Source organism: Pleurodeles waltl, chromosome 6, assembly GCF_031143425.1.
Source record: "Pleurodeles waltl isolate 20211129_DDA chromosome 6, aPleWal1.hap1.20221129, whole genome shotgun sequence".
NCBI classification, from domain to species: domain Eukaryota; kingdom Metazoa; phylum Chordata; class Amphibia; order Caudata; family Salamandridae; genus Pleurodeles; species Pleurodeles waltl.
The window spans coordinates 318,766,562-318,792,656 of NC_090445.1; the positions used below are offsets into that span (position 1 = coordinate 318,766,562).

The 26,095-nt window shown below is 46.1% G+C and overlaps 1 protein-coding gene across 2 annotated transcripts in view; it reads left to right on the forward strand.

The window, feature by feature from the left end:
• The first annotated feature begins 14,280 nt into the window (after positions 1 to 14,280).
• The window catches only part of DCAF11 (DDB1 and CUL4 associated factor 11), a 291,457-nt gene continuing 279,642 nt past the window's right edge, over positions 14,281 to 26,095 (forward strand). Inside the window, exon 1 of one of the 2 annotated variants that reach the window (XM_069238129.1) lies at positions 14,281 to 15,462. In XM_069238129.1, the coding sequence (XP_069094230.1) occupies positions 15,434 to 15,462 (29 nt within the window). In that variant the 5' untranslated portion in view covers positions 14,281 to 15,433. Of the gene's footprint in view, positions 15,486 to 26,095 lie in introns of both variants that reach the window. The other variant, XM_069238128.1, reaches the window with a different exon arrangement.

The window sequence follows — 26,095 nt, forward strand, 5'->3', positions numbered from 1 at the left end:
GGCCTTCAGGAGGCCGAAGGTCCACTCTATTATCCGCCGAGTTCGCCCATGGGCCTCATTGTAGCGTTCCTCTGCCCTTGTCCTGGGATTCCTCACTGAGGTCAGTAGCCATGACAGGTTGGGGTGACCAGAGTCACCTGCAAATGGCGAGGGACAACTGTTAGACACACACTAACCTGTAGGGATATCCCCAGACCCAGACAACCAATCCCACTGACTTGCTTCCAGGTGCTCACCTAATAGCCACACACAGTGCCTCTGGAGTTGCCCCATCACATAAGGGATGCTGCTATTCCGCAGGATGTAAGCGTCATGCACTGAGCCAGGGAATTTGGCATTAACATGGGAGATGTACTGGTCTCCCAAACGCACCATCTGCACATTCATGGAATGATAACTCTTCCAATTTCTGTACACCTGTTCACTCCTGCGGGGGGGTACCAAAGCCACATGTGTCCCATCAATGGCACCTATGATGTTGGGGATATGTCCCAGGGCATAGAAGTCACCTTTCACTTTAGGCAAATCCTCCACCTGAGGGAAAACGATGTAGCTCCGAATGTGTTTCAGCAGGGCAGACAACACTCTGGACAACACGTTGGAAAACATAGGCTGGGACATCCCTGATGCTATGGCCACTGTTGTTTGAAATGACCCACTTGCAAGGAAATGGAGTACTGACAGCACCTGCACTTGAGGGGGGATTCCTGTGGGATGGCGGATAGCTGACATCAGGTCTGGCTCCACCTGGGCACACAGTTCCAGGATTGTGGCACGATCAAGCCTGTAGGTGATGATCACATGTCTTTCCTCCATTGTCGACAGGTCCACCAGCAGTCTGTACACGGGAGGATGCCGCCATCTCCTCACATGTCCCAGCGTACGGTGCCTATGAAGGACAACAGCGAGCACAGAGTCAACCAACTCAGAGGTACCTACCCACAGCTTACACAGAACACGAATCATAATCCGAAATTTGGTCTGTATGAGTGTTGAGGCAAGGCCTAGGTATGTCTGATGCAGTGAAAAATTAAGCCATATGGGCCCCGGAAATGGCGGCTGCCTGACCTGTAAAGTGGGACAATGGGATGTGAGGTAACTGCACTGGTGTTGTACACCTTCGCGGTAGGCAGTCGAAGACCGCGGCGCAATTCTGCATTGGTTAACATTGGACCCCATGGGTCCCAGGAGCCAATGATGATCTACGCCGGCGGTGACAGTACACACCGCCGCGGACGTGACCGCCATTTTCTATCCGTGCAATCACTCGATACCTGATCTTCGACAGGAGAGGACCTACACTGCAAGTGCTGCTGTGACCTTGGTCTGGAAGAGACAATGGCTCATGCGTCTGGGGAAAGTGCCCCTGCCTTCACATCGGAGGAGTTGGAGAAACTCGTGGATGGGGTCCTCCCCCAGTACACGCTACTCTACGGTCCTCCAGACAAACAGGTAAGTACACTGGGAGCATGCTGTATGGGCTATGCCTGTGTGGAGTGGGGTGGATGAAAGATGGGAGGCAGGGAGATTGAGGCGTGCATGAAACGACGGTGAGTGCATGTGCATCATGGCAAGGGTAGGGATGGGGGCCAATGACTATGATGGTGCATTTGGTAATAGCTTTTCTTTTCCCCCTGTACAATTCATGTAGGTCAGCGCCCACCAGAAAAAAGATATTTGGCGCACCATTGAAAAGGATGTCCAGACCCTGGGGGTCTACCACAGATGGAGCACCCACTGCCGTAAGAGATGGGAGGACATTCGCCGCTGGAGCAAGAAGACAGCGGAGGGCCAGCTGGGGATGGCCTCCCAACGTAGGAGGGGTGCCCGTCGCACCATGACCCCCCTGATGTTTAGGATCCTGGCAGTGGCGTACCCGGAGTTGGATGGGCGCTTGAGGGCATCACAGCAGCCACAAGGGGGTGAGTACCCTCTCATTCTGCTGATTTTGCGTGCAGTGGAGGTATCTGGGTGGGGGAGGTGGGCTGTGGGTTTCCCTAGGCCAGGGCGAGTGTGCTAGTTAGGTCCCCTTCTTCTGGCAGACCCTGTGACACCCCACCCCAACTGTGTACAGTGCCAAGTACACCTAGTCAGGCTCCTGTGTCATCCATGTGTGCAGATGTCGGCCATAGCCTTGTAGGCCATGTCCCAGGGATTGAACAGTGGAGACCAAGTGCGCGGCGTAGTGCAGGGGGCTTCTGTGTCTGTCGTGTCCGCCAACGGTAGCGGTAATGCATGCACTCAACATGTCTTTCTTCTGTCGTCGTCCCCTTTTCTGTGGTCTCCCTGTTCTTGTGTGCATTAGCATCATCAGGCGGAGGAGCAGTGGCACCAGAGCAGGAGGGAGCTGCATCCCACATGGCCCTGGAGGGCGACACTACGGACTCAGAGTTCACCAGTGGGACGGAGGGCGAGGGGAGCTCCACGGCGGGGACAGGAGCTGACACCAGTGACACGGACTCGTCCTCTGATGGGAGCTTCCTAGTGGTGGCAGCAACATCTGTGCCCCCCGCATCTACAGGTACAGCCGCCACCCCCCTTACCAGCACCGCCCTCCCAGCAGCCCCTCAGCCTTTGCCCCGTGCCCGCTCACCCAGGAGGATGGGCATCACCTTCGCCCCAAGCACCTCAGGCCCTGCCCCAGTCAGCCCTGCTGCCCTCAGTGAGGAGGCCATTGACCTCCTCAGGTCCCTCACTGTTGGGCAGTCTACCATTTTGAATGCCATCCAGGGTGTAGAAAGGCAGTTGCAACAAACAAATGCATTCCTGGAGGGCATTCATTCTGGTCAGGCGGCCCTTCAGCAAGCTTTTCAGACTCTGGCCTCAGCACTGATGGCAGCCATTGTCCCTGTCTCTAGCCTCCCCCCTCCAACTTCCTCCACCCAGACCCAATCCCCTGTACCTCAGCCTATCCCAAGCACACCTTCAGACCAGCATGCACACACGTCAACACACAAGGGAAGCTCTGGCAAACATAAGCACCACACATCCCACAGGCACTCACGCAAGCATCACACACATGCAGACACACCAACATCCACTGCCTCCAATGTGTCCCCCTCCTCCTCGTCTCCCTCCTCTCTCCCAGTCTCGGTTACACTCACACCTGCATGCACTACATCTACAGCCACTACTTCAATCACCAGCACACCCACCACCACACCCCGGTCACGTGCAGTCACCGCCCACACTGCCATTCACACGTCCCCTGTGTCCTCTCCCAGTGTGTCTGTGACGCCACCTCCCAAGATACACAAATGCAGGCACACACACACCCAACAGCCATCCACCTCACGACAGCCTCCAGCGCATGCACCTTCACTCAAAGTCACCAAATAAACACCTCCTACAACCACAACCTCTTCCTCCACTCCCAAACCCCCTCCAGCTACCTGTCCCAGTGTTCCCAAGAAACTTTTCTTGTCCAACCTTGACCTCTTTCCCTCACCTCCCCCACCCCGTCTGTCTCCTAGGGCCCGACTCTCCAAGTCCCAACCTAGCACCTCAGCCACAACATCTCCGGGACCAGTGGTGCCTGTAGTCACCGGAATCTGGAGTGCACTGGCCACCAGGGCAGCCAGTGTGGCACGGAGCCACAGCACGGACAGTCCCCCACCTGTCAAGCATCAAAAGTTGGCCAGGACCTGGCAGGAGATGGGGAAGTCTCCAGCCACCAAAGCCGCTCCCAGGGGTACAGGTGGAAGTGTGGAGTCAGCTGCGACACCTTCCAAGGTGGGGAAGGGCCACAAGAAAGTCAGCAGGTCTGGGAAGAGCAGCACGGCGGAGAAGACCGGCATCATCCCCGCTGCCCAGGAGGCGACCGCCATCATCCCCGCTGCCCAGGAGGCTACCGCCACCAGCCCTGCTGCCCAGGATGCCAGCACCAGCCCAGCTGCCCAGGAGGCCACCGCCAGCACCAGCCCAGCTGCCCAGGAGGTCACCGCCATCATCCCCACTGCCCAGGAGGCCACCGCCACCAGCCCTGCTGCCCAGGAGGCCAACGCCACCAGCCCTGCTGCCCAGGAGGCCACCAGCCCTGCTGCCCAGGAGGCCACCGCCAGCACCAGCCCAGCTGGCCAGGAGGCCACCCCCACCAGCCCTGCTGCCCAGGAGGCCACCCCCACTAGCCCTGCTGCCTAGGAGGCCAAAGCCACCAGCCCTGCTGCCCAGGAGGCCACCGCCACCAGCTCTGCTGCCCAGGAGGCCACTGCTACCAGCCCTGCTGCCCAGGAGGCCAACGCCACCAGCCCTGCTGCCCAGGAGGCCACCGCCAGCACCAGCCCCGCTGGGCCAGACAGGACCGCCAGCACCAGCCCCGCAGGGCCAGACAGGACCGGCAGAAGCTGAGTCACTGCAAAGGACCCCGCCGCCACAAGCACCGCTGAAGAGGGCACTGCCGCCACAAGCACCGCTGAACAGGGCACCGCCGCCACAAGCACCGCTGAACAGGGCACCGCCGGCCCATGAACGCCAAGGGCTCTGACGCTACTAAGTCCGTCACGAGCAGGATGAAGCACTCTGGGCACCAAGCCCCCTCCAGAACCAGTGGAGAAAGGCATCCACTTGAGAGACTGTGGCTTTGCACTCCCCAGGATGGAACAATGGGTAAACCACCCACTGTAGAGACTTGACAGACTGTGGCTGTGCACTCCCCAGGATTGAACAGTGGGCAACCCACCCAATTTAGAGACTTGAGAGACTGTGGCTTTGCACTCCCCAGGATTGAACAGTGGGCAAACCACCCACTGTAGAGACTTGAGAGACTGTAGCTTTGCACTCCCCAGGATTGAACAGTGGGCAACCCACCCACTGTAGAGACTTGAGAGACTGTGGCTTTGCACTCCCCAGGATGGAACAGTGGCCAACCCACCCACTGTAGAGACTTGAGAGACTGTGGCTTTGCACTCCCCAGGATGGAACAATGGGCAAACCACCCACTGTAGAGACTTGAGAGACTGTGGCCTTGCACTCCCCAGGATTGAACAGTGGGCAACCCACCCAATGTAGAGACTTGAGAGAATGTGGCGTTGCACTCCCCAGGATGGAACAGTGGGCAAACCACCCACTGTAGAGACTTGAGAGACTGTGGCTTTGCACTCCCCAGGATGGAAAAGTGGGCAAACCACCCACTGTAGAGACTTGAGAGACTGTGGCTTTGCACTCCCCAGGATTGAACAGTGGGCAACCCACCCACTGTAGAGACTTGAGAGACTGTGGCTTTGCACTCCCCAGGATGGAACAGTGGGCAAACCACCCACTGTAGAGACTTGAGAGACTGTGGCTTTGCACTACCCAGGATTAAACAGTGGGCAAACCACCCACTGTAGAGACTTGAGAGACTGTGGCTTTGCACTCCCCAGGATGGAACAGTGGGCATGTGTCCCCCTCATGGATTTGACGTCATGCACTCAACCGGCTGAGGTGCCCTCCCTTTCCCTTCCCCCTGAGGTGCCTGTTTTATTGCTATCTGATGCCCCTGCAGTGTTCTTTCCGTCATGTTCGGGGACTGAGTGTGGGCCTCACCCACACCGTGTGGGCCCAGTGTTCCACGGACTTCAAAGGAGCACTACCTGGACTACTATTCTTGGTGTATGTTTTGTTTATAGTGTATATATATATATATATTTTTGCGTACTGGATTTTAATATATTACAATGGTTACACTCATTTTCTTTGGTCTTTGCATTCTTCCGGGGGGGGTTGCGGGGTGTAACTGTAATGTATCATGCTGTATTAGTGTGTGTGTTGTCGTGGGTGAGGGTGGGGGTGTTGCGTATTGCGTGTGTGTGTCCCTGTTTTTTCCCTCCCCCCTCCCCTGTGTCGTAGGTGCAGTACTCACCGTGGTCTTCGCCACCGGCGTTCGTGCTCCTGGTAGAGGAGCAAGAAGATAAGGGCTGGCAGGATCTGGAGCTTGGGTTCCATGGCGTCCGGATTCCTCGTGGGGTGTGTAGAGGTGAGCGTTTTCCCTTCGAAGTCTTGTTTCCGCTGTGTTTTTGTTCGCGGTGAATCCGCCCCGGAAAAGGTGGCGGATTGGTAGGTTGTGATACTGTGGGCGTTACATTGTCCTCCGCCTGTCTGTTGTCGGTGACCGCCAAGCTGTTTGTTTGTACCGCCGTGGCGGTCTGAGTGTTAAAGTGGCTGTCTTTGTTGGCGGTTTCGGCCATGGTCGTGATTCCATTTTTTTTTCCGACGGCCTGTTTGCGTTTTTTACCGCCGCTTTAACACCGACTGCCAGGGTTGTAATGACCACCAAAGTCTGGTTCCTGGAGGGTGCAGGTGATGTCCCACCCCCGGAAGGAGGATTGCAGTCTGGTTTGCATTTTCAGGTTACGCCAAGCCTTTGCACGCACAAAACTCACAGTTGGCGGAAAGTGGAGCTGCCATGGACCAGGAAGGACCAGGTGGACTCTACCCAGGAAGGGGAGCCAGAGGGGACCCTCAGAGAACCCACAGAAGCTTAGGCTGCGCCCACAGGAGTCCCAAAGGACGGGGACAGGAGAGTCGCAGAAGAGACCCACGCAGCACTACGAGAAAGGCTCCCACGCTGCGGGAGAACCACTCAGGGAGCTGTGCGCCACAGGAAGGAGTGCTGGGGTGTGGAGCTTCAAGATGCCTGAAGATCTTGAGGAAAGGATGCCAACAAGCCTTGGCAGCTGCAAAGGATGTGGTGCACAGGGGTACTGTCCTGCGTGGGCAGGGAAGGGCTTACCTCCACCCAAGTTGGACAGCTGGAAAAGAGGACCGTCAAGACCACTTCAGTCCACCACCTGTGATTCAGGATCCAGGTAAATCAGCAGGAGAGGGGATCCACGCAGCGGGTCATCATTGCAGTTGGTGCCTGCAGAAGCAGGGGAGTGACTCCTTCACCCCAAGGGAGATTCCTTCTTCCTTCTGATGCTGGCTGGAGACGGGCTGTCCTCAGAGGATGCAGAGCCAGGGAAATGTTGCAGTTGTTGGAAGGAGCCAGAGATACAATGTTGCAGGAGGCGTCTTGCTTCTTTGTTGCAGCTTGTAGGGTCCTGAAGAGTTCAGATGCAGTTTCTTTGGTCAGAAGTCAAAGTACAATTTGCAGAGGATTCCTGCTGGAGTCTTGCAATCCGAATCTGAGGAACCACCCAAGAGAGAGAACCTAATTAGCCCTGAAAGGGGGACTGGTCACCTAGCTGGGTGGCCACCTATCAGGAAGGGGTTCTGACATCACCTGCTGGCACTGGCCACTCAGATGCTCCCTGAGTTCCCTGCCACCCTTTAAATCCAAAATGGCAAAACCCAGGGACCCTCTGGAGGAGCTCTGAGCACCACCCCTGGGGTGGTGATGGACAGGGGAGTAGTCATTCTCCTTTCCTTTGTCCAGTTTCATTCCAGAGAAGGGACTGGGGGTCCCAGAACGGGTGTAGACTAGTTTATGCAAGGAGAGCACCAAATGTGCCCTTCAAAGCATTGCCAGGGGCTTTAGGGGGCTACCTCTCCCAAGCCCACTTCCAAAGGGAGAGGGTGTAAAACCCCTCTCCCATAGGAAATCCTTTGTTATGCCTTTCTGGGCTCGAGCTTCTCAAGCAACAGGAGGGCGGAAACCTGTCTGGGAGATGGCAGCAGCTTAGGCTGCCTAGAAACCCTCAGCGAGCTGCAATGGCAATACTGGGGGTCATCTATAGAGCCCCCAGAGTGCATGGAATCATACAACCAATGCTTGCAAGAGCCTTGGGGTATGACTCCAACATGTGTGATACCAAACATGCCTATGTTCGGAGTGTCCATTATGTAGCTGGACATAGGTATTGACCTATGTCCATTACACGCGTAAAATGGCGTCCCAGCACTCACGGAGTCCGGGAAAATGGGCTTGGAGTTCGAGGGGGCACCTCTGCTAATGCAGGGGTGCCCTCACACAAAGGTACTTTGCACGCTGCCTTATGGTCTGGAAGGCCAGCCATAGGGGTGACTTATAGGTGACCTGGTGTAGTGAAAAGTGGCAGTAAAAGGGTGCTTGCACCTTTTCACGCAGGCTGCAGTGGCAGTCCTGCAGAACCTTTTGCTTGGGCTCTCTATGGGTGGCAAAAAATATGCTGCAGTCCATAGGGATCCCCTGGAACCCCAATGCCCTGGGTACCTGGTACCGTATACTAGGGACTTATACTGAGGCACCAGTGTGCCAATTGTTGGATGATATACAGGGTTTATAGTTGCCAACAACTAAATTTAGAGGAGAGAGCATAACTACTGGGGTCCAGGTTAACAGGATCCCAGTAGACACAGTCAAACACACTGACAAACAGGCCAAAAGTGGGGGTAACCAAGCTAGAAAGAGGCTACTTTCCTATAGTTAGTATTATCTACTTTTGTCTCCGTTAAACAACTGTGGATCCGCTGGACTCTTTGCACAGTGTACTTCTTTTTATTGCACCATAAAGAGAGACAGCTTCCTACACTGATGTTATTACAAGTTGGTGGGCTGAGTTATTTTCCGATTTCTTATGTTCTCTGCTCTTTGGTCACTTAAGATACTAGAAATAGGACTGTGATATTCAAATTTAGCGAGATGTGTTTGCCACAACCAGTACGGTTAGTTTACTGTGTATTAAGCGGGATAGCTCTTATAAGCAGAGTTATTCTACTGTTCTGTCAGCTTGTGTGACCTTGTTATATATAACCTCTTAGTATCAATTTACATCTTGGTTGTTTTATGTACCTTCTTTCTTCTCTGGTGTTTTCACAGCTCCATTTGATGTGAGTTCGGGTACAAAGAATTTATGTATTTCACTATATGCTCTTCTCCACTATTCCAGACAATTTTGGCAAGCAAATGTCTATACTGTGGGCCGTTGGTGTTGGATACTACACATACATTCTAAAAATGAAAAGTAGATCCCGGAAGTAGAAAGTGGAATTTTGTCTGCTCGTTGGAACCACAATTCTGGTTGAGTCTTTTATTTACATATTTGGCTCTAAACATTAGATGTAAAATTGGGACACGGGTTTTTAGTACAGCACATTTTAAGACATTTTAAGATACCCTGGTTAAGGGTGTTACCCTCTGAGATCACATTTTACTATAAATTTTTTTTACTCATATTGCTCACAGTGCATTTTGGCATATTTTGTCTCCACCTTTTTTTAGATGTTATGTAAGATATGTCTTTGTTTGTCTCAATATTAGTTATAGAGTTACCATTAGTCATATCTCTTTCAGCACCAAAGAAGCGGATACAGTCTGTGAAATAAGGTGTTGGAAACTTCGGTATTTGTTTAACTTTGAGGTCCTTTGCAACTTCAATATCTGTATAATTTTGAGGTCCTTAGAACTGTGTACTTCTGCACTTTGGTTGCTCAATTATCATGATATATATGTTTGTGTTGTGCTATATCTAATGCTGTATTTTGATGAAATAACAAATGTGATTAGTTTTTGTGAGCTGTACTTTTGACCTGATGATAACACAACTTTGAAAATGTAAACATAAACTTTAGTATACTGTTGATTTATTTTGGACTTTACAACTCCCCACGAACACTAGCTTTTTAAGTTAGCCTAACTGTTGATGCCATGTTAAATGGAAAAAAATCCTTAACACAGAAAGGCCTACATTGGCATCAACCGCGTCAACAGAGGAGGTCGAGTCTTTCTTAACTAGTGTGTCACTCCCCCGACTGTTGCCGGACCAGAGGGAGGAACTTAAAAATGACATCAAACTTTTTGAGATCAAAGAGTCTATACCGTGCTCGCCATGGGCAGGACTCCAGATCCTGAAGGGCTAGCGCCTGAATTCTATAAAGTTTACGCTTCTCTTCTCGAGCTTTGTGAAGTTCTTACCAATGCCAAAACCTGGCATGGATCCCACATACTGGAGTTCTATCACCCAGTGGCGCTCAGCAATGCAAATAATACAATACTTGCTAAGAACCCAGCCTTCTTGGTCCCACATCTGCTCCACCTGGATCAAAATGGGTTTGTGCCGGCCAAAAGTATTTCCCTCAACCTGCGCTGGGTTTTTTTGTGCTGTTTTTTTCGCATACTGGAGTATGCCCCCGTGTCTAGCACCGACCAGGTTGTCTGGTGCTAGACTTAGAAAAAGCTTTTGACTCCCTGAAATAGGCCTTCTTGTTTTAGGTGCTTCCACAATACAGCCGGAGGAGCTGCTTCATTTGCTTGATTAAACCGCTCTACACACACCCGTCTAGTAGGGTAAAAATGGGTCATCTTATTTCTGACTCAATTCTGATCCACAGGGTCACCCGCAAGGGATGTCCACTGTCCACCCTACTCTTTTCTTCAGCAAAAGAACAGTTAGTTCATGTCCTCCGTTTTCAGGGACAGCATTGTGGTATAACGCTAAGAGAGCGACTGCATTCATTTTCCTTCATTGCGGACGATATGCTCCTCTACCTTAGAGACATTCATGACGTCCTGGTAGATAGAGCACTGACACTCAATAAATGTGAAGGTGTATAAGGCCTCAAGGTTAACTGGGTTAAATCTTGTATCTTCCCATTCACCACTACCATGACCAATCCGGCTCTTCAAATAAATGGTTCCCTTTTATCTTGCCAGCCTGTGAAAATCCACTACTTGGGCATAACAATATATTACAGCTTTGCTGATCTTCTGGATGGCAATCTCACAGAGGCTGTGACCTCCCTAAGGGTGCTGATGGCTTTCAGGCAGACCATACCACTCTCAGTGGTGGGGGCACAGATCTCACGAAAATGGGGATGGTGCCATGCCTAATGTACTTTTTCACCAATCACCCCCCTTTGTGTCAGTAAGCCCTTCTTCCCCTTGCTTGAACAACTGAAAGGAGATTTTGCTTGCTATCCTATGCTAGCTACATGGCATTGCCCTTGCCAAGCTTCATCTCCTGACTGCCCAGGGAGGTTTCGGAGTTCCGAATTTTGAACATTACTATCTGGCCTCTCGGCTGCAGTAGGGGACCAGCTGGCTGACTTTGCAACTGCCTTCCCTTCATGGGAATTAGCATGACTGCTATGCCTTTTTCAACACTTTTTAAAAACAGTTTTGCCCTACTCTGCCCTCATGCAGATCGTATGCTGCTGCTTTCGGAGAAGTCTTGGCCTTACTGTATTGGTGACGCTTTATGCTCTGACACTCCCCTTGCTTGGCACACCTCAGGGTTGGTTGGTCACTTGTCTGGTGGAATTTGGACCTTGGCATGAAGTTGGTCTCCATAATCTTTGTGCTCTTTATCAGGACTGCATTCTCCCCTCACTGGAGAAACTTATCACTGATGCTGGGATTCATCCGGGCCAATTTTTGCTACAGAATTCCCTTATCCAGGTGATGGGAGTACACTGGGGCGCAACGATCTAATATTTACATGTCATTGGGACGGGCCGCCATCTGATAAAATGGCTTGCCAGCTCTTCACGCACACACGCTGAGGTGCCTCTTACTTCACTGCGCCATCACTAGGACAGTGAGCTGGACCACTCTTGTACGAACAAAGAGTGGCAGAGCATCCTGGCATACCCTGCCTTGGTGTCCTGAAACCTTGTTTCAAGATAATACAATGCTACCTACTATACAGGGCCTACTTCACCTCAAACAAGATCAATAGCTACTTACACCGCACAAATGTCTTCTGCCCACAGTGCCTCTTGCCAGATGCTGATTTGCTGCATATGTACTGGACATGCCCCTCGCTTTCCCAGTACTTACTGGGTGTCACAACTTACTTAATGGGATGCATGGGGAATCCCTCGCTGCACACCTGGGAGGTGTGCCTGCTAGGTATATTCTGCCAGACCAAAAAGAACAGAGTAACTGTGCGGTTCATAGACCTGTTTCTTCTACTTGCTTTGCTAAGTGTCTGATCACTCGCAGATTCAAATCACTCACTCCCCTTATGCTCTCTGCTTGGGTACACTCCAGGGCTGCCTGGGCTCAAGCTGAAAGTTTGGCCTGCACCAGGAAGATATTAGGGGCCTGGGTAAATACCCAGCCTCTGCCAGTTGGGACACTCTACTGAGTGAGATACGGTCTACCTTGAGGAACAATAATCTCCCCCCTTGACGCGCCTTTGCCCAATGCCCAAATGTGGTTGTTAGTTTTTCCCAATTGGTGATTATTCTCTTAGTGATGATGTTTTCCTCCTCCAGGCCAAGTAATATGCATCTCTGTGCTCTACTATTGTATCGATTTGCCTCACAAAATGTATAGGTGTGAGCTAGTTATTTTGTTTGAAGTCTGAAGAGTTTTGTCTTTTTATTGTTTTGGCAGCTATGGGCTCTTTTCGCTCTGACAAGCTAGTATTCACATTCTTGCTAACTGCTGATTTACAAGCCTCTGTACTATTTGTTCTGTCATTAACATATGTACGCTGAGCAATGGCGTGGAAAATTGTTTGATATGTCTTCCAATTGCATTCTAGACTTTGTGAAAAAATATAAAACTGCTTAATAAGAAAGATTTTAAAAAACACGGAAAGGCCTGTTTTTCACATAGAAAAATGTGTTTGTGCAAGATGTTTTTCTTCTTTTGCTGCAGATGTTCCAACTTCAGAAGTCTACTGTTAGCTAGTGAATAGACACTTGTTTTGTTTTATACAAATGATGGTGAGGTTCTCATCGGGAGGAGACAAAAATGACAGGAAGGATGACTAATGGGAAGAAGTTTTGGACCACATGAAAAAAACTTTGATCCTTTCAAGGACTAAAGTCTGAAAGTCTATTATGTTCTGGTGGGAGCATGGGGAGTCAATTTGTTTCCAGGAGTCTGTTGATATTCTACTTGTGAATGAAGATGAAGAAAATAATGTTGCAGCATTACATTTGTGTGTTTATACTAGTGTGTGTTCCTAGAATATGGTGGAATTCCTTTCCATAACATTCGGACGATAGACTAGTTTCTGATCTCTTAGACTTCTGTACATGAGAGATTATGTAGCCTAATACTATATGTCTGCTGAATTATGACTGCGAATAAACTTCCAGTCTGATTTGAGTTCTCAATGGAACTCTTCATTTGGTTTCTGAACTGACACCTTCTTCTCATTATATGAATTTATTTTGGATAGGGAATTTGCTTCATAGAACACACTTTTTGTATTATTATTAAAGTAACTGTGATTTTAACAAATATTTTGTTCTATTTTATAATCAAATAGCAATTGATGGATTATACTAACTTTTGATACTGAAATCTAAAGACTAATGTCTAATGAATAAATAAACAACTAACAGATTTGAAAATAAAACTCTTTAACCCACACAAACTCTCTTTATTGACTTAATTTAAAGTCTTTAATGTTGTATGGTTTATGTAGATGGCGACTTCTCATTTTTTCTCCTCATTGACCATCAGAGGTCTATATGACCAGTGGTACGGGTTATTTAATGATTACACCCCCAGACTGAGATACAGAAAACCCCGCTCCATCAGCCTCATGAAAGAGCTAGACTGCCCATCATCAAGCAACCATGCGCCTTGTGTAACACGTTTTGCCAATTCACAAAAATCCCAGCAAAGTGTTGTTGGCAAAAAATACACAGGACTAGTTGAAAGAGTCACATTGCACAAAGAATTATCCCTCTCTACTGCCACCCTCATCTCAGCCATTAGGTTTTTGTGAGGAGGAGACTCTAGACTACGAATAATGAAGATTACAGGTAAGCAACCGGGCACTACTACTAGCATTCTAAAAGTTGCTGGTTGGCTCCCTCACGGTGCTATACGCAAAAGGGTGACCACATGAATCTGTATCGCCACTTTTCCATTCCCCTGAGCTTTGCTTTTACTATTATTCGTACCATGTGTGTTGGTCCAATAGGCTTAATTAAAATGAAACAACGCAACTGCCAGGACGTATCGATATGTTAATCACGGAGACATGGAGTCGTGTCGTCACCCTATTTAAGCACGACTTAACCCTGAATAAACTATTGCTTACGTCTATTACTTTCAATGGGCCTGCTGTGGCACTGAAGGCTCTTCAATAGCCCCTGAGGGACTACTACTGTTGTTTCTTTAATTTCTCATATCAACTATACTCCTGCTGCTCGTCTTAGTACATGTTATTCTTTATAAGCAAGAGACAGCATTAGCATATATTATGTTACAGACTTAGCAGCCCCATTCACACTCTATACGGCTGTCATCTCGTCCTTCAACGCTACCCTTCTTTTCCTCTACTCGTCCTCAGGTCAGCGCGCACTTGACAAACAACAGGTCCGTCCAATCCTAACAGCGGCCGATATTACGCCACCATGCTCTATCACGTGATCCGGAAGCAGACTGTACCGCTCAAGCCTGAGCTAGAAAGATGTAAACATCCTGCGCGCGCACCTCTGTTCCGTCATCTAGGCTCCAGCTTCTTGTCCTGTCGATCTCTCGCGCCGCTTGCCCTTTTGCGGGGACGTTTTCCGCGGTGCGGGGATTCAGGCTCTGATTAGATAGGACTTTGGAGTTCAGGGTCAGCGGGGTTTCCTAGAGTTCGGTAGTGTTCGGACGGCTCTGCGTCTGTCTCTGTCCTGGTAGGCTAGCAGGGTTGTGAGTGCTGTTTTTTTTGGTTCGCTTTTGGTGTTTCAGTCTTTACCTTTTTGTTTCGATTGGTTGATAAGGGCTATTTGACCTGTATTATTATTGGTAGGTAGAACATTCTGACGATCGACTACAAACATGCATTACTGAATGTATTTTCGTGCTTGTGTACTGTTATGTGTCAGGTAGGGTATTAGCAACTGTGAGATAGTGTTTTTGTTTTTTAAGCGTAAGCCATTTACCTGCGTTTTGTTCCTCAAAATCCTGTAAATGTAGGTCCATAGTGTCTGTCCTTTGGCATGGTTTATATTTTATATGTGACTTTTTTAAACATCGGCGAGATCTGAATTGCGATCCAGCTTTATTTAGTGTTCTCAGTGGGTGTTGTCCGCCTGCTTAGTTAGGCATGTGTTTCGTAGACGTTTCTTCAAGAGTGTAAGTTTGGGGTCAATGTCAGGGTAAGATTGATTGCAGCCCATAAACAAGGGAGGCCAAGAATCCTTGGTGGGTGGCCTGGGGCAGATAAAACAAGGTTTGGCGTGGATTGGAACCGTTTAAAATCGCGTGTGGAAGTATTTTATGAAAGTGTTATGAAGGCCAGACAGGCGCGGGACTGTTCCAGGGTAGCGGGTCATGGGTAAGTGTTGTATATTATCCAGAAGGGAGCTTTAGTGTCACGTGGGTTTAGCTCCTACCAGAGTTCACGACGGGATGTCAGGTATTGCATCAGTCGATAACAGGTAACACCAGGAGATAGAATTTTCTGCAAATATTAAACTATCACCGTTGTAGAGATTCCCTCATCTTGAGGCCAGGGAGAGCGGGTGTCTTTTCGTCAGACATGAGCGATGGGGTCTCGCAGTAGCAGCACGAGTCGTGGCGGTGCGGGGGAGCAGCCGGAGGGCCGGTCCACAGGTCGCCCCGGTAGTGGCGAGGAGAATGAGGAGGAGAACGTGGATCTGGCACAGGTACTGGCTTATCTCCTGCGCAGGTAAATCCTATTGTGTGAATCATCTCTCGTATTCTGCCACTCTAACATTACTTCACAGCAGGTTGGAGCAGGGAAGGGCTATAGCATAGTTGAAACTGCACTGCTTGGGGTCACACTGTTGTGTGTCCACAGTCTTGGATTATACAGCTTTAACTGGATTAGTCTGTGGTCAGTTTGCTATACCTTTATGACCCCGGGACATTTTGTGGCAACAACAGGGATACCGTCACAGCCTTGGGTCTTTCTGTTGTTAGAATTACTCTCCAGCCTGGTACCCGCTGAATGTCTTGGCAACACACAAAACTTTCTGTTGTTAGAATTACTCTCCAGCCTGGTACCCGCTGAATGTCTTGGCAACACACAAAACTGTAAATCACATGTCTTTATTTCTCTGCGTACCTGTGGACTCCAATATTCTAAACCAACTGCTCATAGATTCTATTCTAACAATTACATCACACAGTGAAACAGAATCCTCGTTGAGTCAGAAAGGTTCCATTCTAAATCGTGCAAGACTCTACATCTCCCCCTCTGTTGAATGAAAAATTGAAAATGTTCTAGAAACAGAGACAGACACAAATATCTACTTATAAAGGGAAACATGTACAATTATATCTCTTCAATTAATCTTCTTGACACTTTGATCTGTCAACCTGATCTGGTTACTGGAAGCTATAAATGATCAACTTTAATGTTGGAGAGTGCCAATGATGGCACCGAATCGGCAACAGTCATTGACTTTTCAGAATCAGTCTTGCACCATCTTGAGTTGAAGACTGGTGAAACACAGGCCTGAAGTGAGAAGTGTCTCCTGTAAGGGACTTCCCAGGTCGATGGACAGTCGCCATGTGTCCTTTGGTTAAACACTACTTGAAAAGGTTCAGCATCAGATTTTATTTTCCGCAACTGTTGAGCGATATCCAAATCTTTTTTAAATGAGCGATCTTTGGCATGTCGTCTCTTATCTGTATATATTTAAATTTTTGGACCAAGTCCCTCGTACGAATCAGGTTTTCATTACTATTTCTTTCTGTGGTCTATTGGGGTATCTTAGTTTCCATTGCTGTCCAGAACACAGGCGGGTGGAATTTAATAAAGTAGCTACTTGTCCATAGGACATGTTCCTTCATAAATCTACTTGTCCTTTAAACATCTACTTCCCCCTTTGGTGCCATGTAGAGTGGCAACACATTATGGCAGCAATCTCATTATGTAAGCTCTCTGATAATAGCCTCTCTGATTATGCCAGGACTAAACCTATAGTAAGGCTTGAATACTAGCAATTTACTTATTTTTCCCCCTTTCTGCAGAGCTACATATTGGGGCTGGAGGTAGTGGTTAACAAAGATTCCATGGTTGGAATGCCATTCTTAGTCTGTGCAAACCTACTAACTTACATACATAGGGGTTTTCACCAGCTTTTCTCTTTTCTTTTTCCATACTGGGAAAGGTTGGATATTTACTCCTGACAAGGACAGAAGTAAAACTTCCTACAAGGTTGGGAAAACAGGGTTGGAGAGAAAGTAAACTAGTAAACACTCAACATATTTTTCATGAGCAAATCTACGCATGCATATTTAGTTGGGCTAAAATGCAGTTCACAAATATTATCTGGGAATATGATTTTCTGGTCTACTTCTGTAAATTCTTGTGAATTAATGAGATATTTAAATCTGCACTAATGGAATTACATATTTCATGGGTGCACTATTTTGACTTTCTTAACAATTGGTCCTCTAATTAGGTCTGGTGTTAACCAAGACATTTTGTTTTTATTACAATTCTCTTGTTCTCTATTCCCATTTATTGGCTGCCTTCACTGTGAGTAATAGCAATCTACTCTTTCACAAGGAGCATATTGGCACACAAAGTAATTTTGTTCAGTGCCAGAAACTACTGTGACAATGTGTGCTTTTTGAGAGCAAAAAAAATATATTTTTTGCCAATGTTTGTTACAATGGTGAATGCCTGGCAGCTCCCCCAACAATAAAGTTTTACAAAGGTCAAGTCAAAATAAGACATGTGTTGACAAAACCAGTAGACTGACCACCAATTTCAGACCTATTGGCTTTGCCAGTGCTTGTTTATTTTCATGTTTGCCATATTATTGTTAACTGGTTTCATTGATTTTCAGTTATGAATATTTTTTGGAAATACTAGCATCTATCAAAGTATTTTACTGAATGATGCTTCAAAGAAATAGTACCTAAAATTTCACAGTAATTTAGCAGACCTTTTTTCCTAGTTGCATTTTTTGTGAACATTCTATTTTGAAAGCAAAGAATCATCACGCTTGCTTTCAGGTTTCTGCAAGCGTTTGTCTCTAGTCAGAGAGCATTCCAGGATCATTACATGTAGCCTCCTATTGTTAAACTTTGCAAACATATTCACACTTTTTTTTTTTTATTAACTGGAACAGTCACTGTCAGTAGTGCATTCTAAACTTACAATATGCATTTAGAGCGTTTACCCTAATAATAAAGGCTTTGCATTAATGAACCATAAATACAAGCTCAAAACAGCATAAACAAATATACACAGATATTACTGCAACTGCAGACCATTCCCTTCCCTGCTCTAAAATATGGTACTGTAAGCTGGCAGCCAAAGGGTTTGTGCTGCATGGGGTTAGGCCTACTTGTCCCAAGGACAAACTAAACATAGAAACTTGTTGTTCTTGACCCTAAACAATATGTCCTGGGTGTCTGGCTACAGGAATTTCACACCTCTGTGAACATCAACGTTGCATGACATTCACCTGCGGTCAAGTGGGATGTCGAACGATGAGCTTGTAAAGTTGAGTTCAGTACTGTTTTTAGACTGAGCGCCTCCAGAGTTGCACGCTGCACTGCTTTCTTTAGTGTTCTCAACAAATCCTTTGACCTGTGACCATAAGGGTATGTATGATCTTTTGATGCTTTCTGTTTAGATGCTCCAGCAATTACTTAAATTTTTTGCTGTTGAACAGTGGGCCATTCTCAGACTTCACAATGGCTGGCAAACCCCAAGTTACAAAGATGTCATCAAGTGTTTTGATCACTCACTCGTTTTGTGGTTGAGAGATCTTCAACCAAAGGAAAACGTGAATATTCATCTAAGATCACCATTATATGATGTCCATTGTCAAGGGGGACCAAAGAAATCGATGGCGATTCTGTCTCAGTTATGTGTAGGGAGTTCTGACATGTTCAGAGTGTGTTGATTGACAGGCAGTTGCATATGTGACAGGCTTTGAGTTCCTTTTCAACTCTTTCATCTAGGTATGGAAACCAGACTGTTGCAGAGAGCTCTCTGTGTAGCAACAATACCACAATGTCCTTCATGAGCTACTTCTATCATCTTTTGTTGTAGACTCTCCGGAATCAGGATCCTCGTAGTATAACTACTTCCTGAGTTATTGACAGTTTGTGTTTGACCTTCTTGTACTTTTGATATTCATCATCATTACTGAGAGGTCGAACATGTTTGTTCCACGACTGATGTGTAATTATTTATTTTAACTTTAGCAGGTCACTTATGACTTGTAGCAGTGACAATCTGGGCTAACAGTACAGCAGCTGGTGTACTTGACTTGACAATGAAATTGATGTAGGCCTCAGCTGTTTTGGATGAAGTACCATGATTTTGAATAGGCACTCTTGAAAAGTAGTCAACATGATTATGATCCTTTCCGATTCAATGCATAATTGTAGAATAGTTTTCTTGTAATCGTAGCCCCCATTGTTACATTTGAGGAGAAAGCTTGGATTTTGGATTGCCGAAGATGATCAGAAAAGCCTGATGATCAGTCACCAGTGTAACTCCATACAGGAATATGTGGAAATTTTCACAAGCCTGTACCACAGATAAACCTTTCTTTTTAGGCTGTGAGTAAGCACATTCTGTTTGAGACAAACTTCTAGCAATATGTTGTCTTCCATTTGGTCATCCACTATGCTGTGCAAGTATAGCACTTAACCCAAAGGAGTTAACGTCAAGCACAATCTTGGTGTGTAGCTTTAGATTGAAGTACATCTTTTCTGTAGCATTTTCAATGGCAAGTCTGATGCACTTGAAACTCTTTTCACATTCTCTAGACCATTTAAATGAAACACTTTTCTTTGCCACTCTCGGTGGTCCATTATGAGAGTTAACAAAGTCCTTTATGTATCATGAGCAGTAGCAGGTAATTCCAAGAAAATAATGTACCATTGAAACACGTTGTGGGGGTTCAGCATTAGTCAAGGCTTGGACATTAGCAGGATCAGGAGTCATGTCTCCATCAGAACAGATATGGCCAAAGAATTTCAGTTTTGTATTATTGAGCTCATTGTCTTATTGAGTCTCCATTTAAAGTCAAACTTGCATCATTAAGTAATTGACATACCTGTGTGAGGGCTCTATCATGCTCCTTCTGTGTAGCTCCAAAGACCAGTATGTCATTGCTACAGTTAAATGCATTCACAACAAGTTGTATGATGGGTCATGCAACTTCTTGGAAAAGTTTGGCAGCTGATGACACACCAAAACTAAGGGGATCATTATGACTTCAGTGGACGGTTTACACAGTCCGCCGAAGTCCAGCTGGGCAGGTTGCTGCCAGTGCGGCCTCCTCCCGCGGGCCCCATTGCGAGTTACCGCGACCACCTGGGTGGTAATCGGGCCCTAGGTCTTTTGTATGTAAACAAACCAACATGTGTAACAAAGACTGTAATATATCTGCAGATTTCTTCTTATTTAAATCAAGTCGAGAGAAGATCTTGGTCCCAATCAATTGCGTGATCTTGTCTGCAATGTGCAGCCTTGAATGTCTCTCTCATTCAGTCATTCAGTCACTTTGTCCGTCTGGCACGTCTGCATATGTACATATCTCCTGCATGGTTCTTTTTAGCCACTACCACTAGGGGAGAAACCCATGATGTTGGACCAATGGAACGTTCAATAGGGTAATTCTTGAGAAATGATTGTTTTTCAGCAGCTTCTTTTAAATGGAAAGCAACTCATCTATATCTCTGAGCAACAAGACGAATATCCTCATTAATATGCAGCTTTACTTTTATAGTCTTTAACTTTCCTAAACTACAAAACAATGATGGAAAGTGATTTACTGTTTCGTGATGAACATTAATGTTGTAATTTAGTGAAATGAGTCGCATGTCAACAGCGTGTTGATACTGTGCAAGTGGTCACTTGCCGCTGTACCCTGAAGCACTTGGATAGGTGCATGTACCTATGTTTTCTTATGTTTCATTGTCACCATAAACAAACCTTTACTTTTTATGGGTGATGATGCAGCCCAAGTGTACACTTTGGTCTTTGACAGCGTAACCCATGGGAACAGAGACAGTTCATTGTACTTTTCTTTGGTCATTATATTTATCAAAGCACCCCTATCAATAATGAAAGGTACTGAATCTCCATTTATTTTCAATGTAATCTTTGGACAGCATTTGTACAATTTTGTTATTTTGACATGTCGACTTCTCTTTGACATTTCTTCTCACAGGCAACCAGTCCAAAATTTGCTCATTTTTCTAAAGTAAGCATTGACAGGGCATAACCACTTTCACTTATTATTGAGGCTGAAGAACTGTTGGATGATAATTTAGATGACGATTGACTTTGTTTGCTATCTGTTTGCCCCACTGATGTTGCTGCGTGGCTTGGTGGCCATGCGTGGAACATTGCTTCTGGAACATTCTCGTAGCTTTTTTGTCTTTGCGCCGTGATGCACTTACTTTTTCCTTCACTCTGCACATCGTCACAAAATTGTTCTCTCTATCACAGCCTTTGCATATCTGACCAATGGTGGGACACTTTCCTTCGTGAAGAAATGCAAATCCACACTTGAAGCACAACTTTTTTTTGCGTGTAAATATCACTTTGTGTCTGTCAGTCTTTTGTTTTGAATTACTTTTCACACTTGTGATTGACTTACTCCGGGCACCTCCGGCCTCCATGTTGTCTTTCAGCAACTTCCTCAGCTCTGGCAGCCATCAACATGAGTTCCAGACTAAGAGTTTCTCTCAGCATTCGTCATGTGAATCAATCAAACATGCATCAATTGATCACCCTAAGCCTCATGGCTTATTCATCATTAAAGTAATTGACCTTACAGTGTTTGAGTCGTTCCACAAATTCATCAATTGTTTCACCAAATCTTTGACGTTCTTGACGGAACACATATCCTTTATAATCAACATTTGGTACTGGATTAAACTTGAGATTCAACGCATTCTTAAGCTAACGTTATGTGACTTTGTCAGTTCTTGGCATTCTCTTTATGACTTCTTTCACACCATCACCAGCAAGATTTTTAGTTATTTTTATAATCTTCCTATTATCAGTCTCTTCAAGTGCTCGGTAAGTTATCTATCTATTTTTTTTTTTTCACTTCACTTCACCTTTCTAGTCCCTGGTTGACCGGCCTTCAGCACTTCTGTTTGCAACGTTATTTGATACATTATGATTGTCCTTAACTGAGCATTAGAAACCTGGTTGAATCCACTTTTAGCATTAATATTTTGTTAAACTTTATTTGGCGTGGCAGTGCAGTACCTTTTTGTATGATCTTGGTCTTGGGTTTCTGTACTAAGGATGCTTAGACTTTTCTGTCAAGTTCTGTCTCTATTCACACGCTTCACACCAGCTGGAGTTGCGCTTTGACTCCATACACGCCAGCCGTTGACTTAGCATTTCGACGAAGACACACGTGGCGTGCATAAGAAGTTTGCTTGGACCAAGGCAAACTCTCCAGTAGAGCACTTTCTTCTTCAGGCTGCTTATTTCCTATCTCGTCACCAGTTGTAGCATCTTCTCCAGCCTTGTATCCGCTGAATAACTAGACCACACACAGACCTGTAAATCACAACATCTTCCACTGCATGTACCGATGGACTCCAATATTCTAAACCTGGCTTTAATAGATTATTTTCTAAAGATGATGCCACACAGTTATACGGAGTCCTCGGGGAGTCAGAAAGGTTCCATTCTAAATCATGCAAAACAGTCCTGTCATCTTTGTTGTGACCACTCACCACTGGTTTCATACTTATGTAATTGCTGGCCTATCTGGTATGGGATCATACTGTTGTAGCTATGTACCCTTGGGCCGTACTGTCATGAATGTTTGTCTTTCTGGTCTACTATCATAACTACATGCCCCTGTGCTATTTTGTCACACATAAAGGCACAGTACTGTAATTTCAAAATTGCATGGATTAATTATACTTTCAGAATCTCATTGTTACATATTGTACGACCCTGGATCATATGTTTGTGAAATTTTAGGCTAATTTTGCATATGAGAAGTACAGGGAAACTGTCAAGTTAAGTGTGATATTTGACACCAATCCTGGGACTCTGAACAAAGAAAGTAGGCAGGAACCCTGTTTGAGATTAAAGGTCCTTTGGAGGCAGAGACACCTGTGAAATACTTGTTGGCTGCAAACACCGAACTTCAAAGTGTGTGCTTTTGTAATACTCAACTTACAAACCACAAATTGGATGACAAAATGCACCCATTTCTTAATGTTGTATTAGATATATAAGACCGTGTACTTTTTAGTAGATGCCTTTTTAAAAAAAATATATATATTTTTGTAAAAACAAGTGAATACATTATTCTAGGTTATATAGAGTGTGGGCTTGATCTATAATGTAAGTTTGTATTTCCTCTGTGAGGAAACCTATGGTGTATTCATAAAGTATGACGAGTGCTTCTTTCCAGTTAGAGCATAGCAGAACATTATAGGGACTAAAATCCCTTAACTGTTTGAATCACCTTGTAACATATACTGCTTTGACCAGCTGGGGCCTACCCCTAATCTCTTTTTGTGGAAATGCCTGGGGAAGATGTACCCTGCACTGATTCGCCATGCTTATAGATTTTGAACATGCTGCTGCCGTTGATTGGGCCCACTTCCCTGTTACTTCCACCTTGACATTGAGAAGAATCTGCCCTGCACCTATAATTTTATTGAATGTAAGCTGTAAACAAAGCACCTGGTAAACACCAATGACTCAAATAGTTAGAGTGTATGATTTTTGTCCCACATGATAATATTGTCTGTAGCTGCCTATTTTATTTGAATTCTAACAAGTTACCACATTGGTACTACAAACATTTTGACATATCCTGTTTTTGGCTGTTGTTCGACATTAAGCTGTGATTGCCAAGATAAACTGTATCTGCATTCCAAGCATACTACTGACCATCCTAGCTACCCTTGATGAGTCAGTTGTACACTGGGGGGTAACTTGTTTATCTAATCAGAAGGCAATTGTACTTGAGGCCCTGTATCCACTGACTGCCTAAGTTTCAGATAAAAAGTTTCACAGAGTTTGACACATAAGTGGTTAGAGTGATGCATAAATTATGCAAAAAACAAAGGAGAACTCTGGGAAGTTCCCAAATTTAGGTGGAGAGCAGCTCTAGTAAGGAGCACCCTGCAACACCAGCGACACTCTAGATTTGCTCACCTCAAATGTCTGCTTATCTAGCAAAGTTTTTAAGCATAGGATCAGCACAGTGCTATCCACACTGAGCTAGATAGTGACAAAGTCTTTTGCCATTTGTACACCAAAATCTTTTAGAATAGGATTGACACAGTGTCATCCTACCGAGCTGTAAAATGGCAAAAGCCATTTACCACTCCAGGCACAGTATTACAGCTTTGGACTGGCCAAATACCGTCCAAGCCAACCTGGAATGAGTAAAGCAATCCCTGACATGTGTTTCGCTCTCATTAGAGCTCTTCAGAGGGGTTTAGCTTTGTCCAGACACAAGGGAGCACCCAGTATCAGTCAAAACAAGGCCCTTTCAGGGTTAGAGTGACGCATACATTATGCAAAAAACAAAGGAGAACTCTGGGAAGTTCCCAAATTTAGATGGAGAGCAGCTCTAGTAAGGAGCACCCTGCAACACCAGCAACACTCTAGATTGGATCACCTCAAATGTCTGCTTATCTTGCAAAGTTTTTAAGCATAGGATCAGCACAGTGCTATCCACGCCGAGCTAGATAGTGACAAAGTCTTTTGCCATTTGTACAGCAAAATCTTTAAGCATAGGTTTGACACAGCGTCATCCTCGCCGAGCTGTAAAATGACAAAAGCCATTTACCACTTCAGGCACAGTATTACAGCTTTGGACTGGTCAAATATCGTCCAAGCCAACCTGGAATGAGTAAAGCAATCCCTGACACTGGATATATATATTCGCCACCAGTTCTCTTGCAGTTGCATCTTCAACTGTAGCTTTTAGGCTTTTAAGCAGCAATAAAAAAGCCAAGTAACTGTTGTGATTATGTTTCTGCTAGAAAATGATCTGACTTTTATTTAGTGGCAGTTATGATGCCATAAAGTAGCGCAGAAGGTTTATATGCCTGCTGCAAGGATCAAAACTATTATATCTGAATAGTTGAGTGGATTAGTAAAGCCAGCCATTACCTGCGCTATAATACAAATGAAATGTATGTGCGAGGGGGGGCTATGGAGGGATGAAATGCACTTTTGCAGGGTGGTAGTGAGGGAATCAGAGGAGGAGGTAATTGGAGAACCAATAATGATAGTTGGACTGGGCGCTAGAGGCGCTAAAGACTGTGACGATTGGTATGTGACAAGGTGATGTAATAGTGTGTCTTTTTTGTTTTTTTGAGTGTCTTGAGAAAGGGAAGAAGCGAAGGTAAGGTGACCTCTACTTCTGCAGGTATCACACACACACCGTCCAACAATTTTCTGACTGTCTACGTAGGCTAGTGTTTGAGAGCAACAGGTTAGCCAGTAGTAGAGATGGCATGTTGTTGGATGACTGCTGCTCAAGCCCTAATTTGGGTTATAGAGGACAGCTCTGACGTAGGATCAGAGACTGAGACAGCGCATACTGAGACTGCATCTGAGGGATAGGACGATGGCGCAGACTCTGGGAGTGATTTTTCAGTTGGAGGAGTCCCATTCGATAACTCCTCTTCCAGTGATTATGAGGGAGGTGATTATGAGGGACGGGATCAGGACAGTCCTGCTTTCCCTTCGCAAGTACAGTCTGTGCAGCTGGACAGTAGCGGGTTAGCCCAATCCAGAGAGCAGGTGCATGCGGCGACAAGCACAGAGAGAGTGCTCTCTTGGGAGCTCCCCAATTTAGTTCAGGTCCAAACTCCACAGCCCAAATCGTATTGTGGAGACATCAAAATTATCTATCACAAAACAACCTGGTTTTGTAAGGCAGGCACCAGCGTTTTTGCCCATATAGGGAAACCTACCAAACCCAGACATTTCTGGAAACTAGTCATCCGGGAGATTCCACAGGGGTGTGACTTGTGTGGATTCCCCAAAGTTTTCTTACCCAGAATACCCTGCAAAGCTGAAATGTTGGAATAAAAACACTATTTGTTCTTGCATTTCTGTCACACACACTACAAGAATATGCTGGGATCCACAAAATTCCTACCACCTAGTGTTTCCCCACCTGTCCTGATAAAAATGCTACTCTACTTGACTGCCTGTACCTAGTGCCTGTGTCAGGAATGGATCACCCCAGGGTCAACAGTTGCCCTCATGTAAGGACCAACATTGACCGTTGCGTGAGCTATTGCTGACTCGGGCACTAGGCCTACCCACACAAGTGAGGTACCATT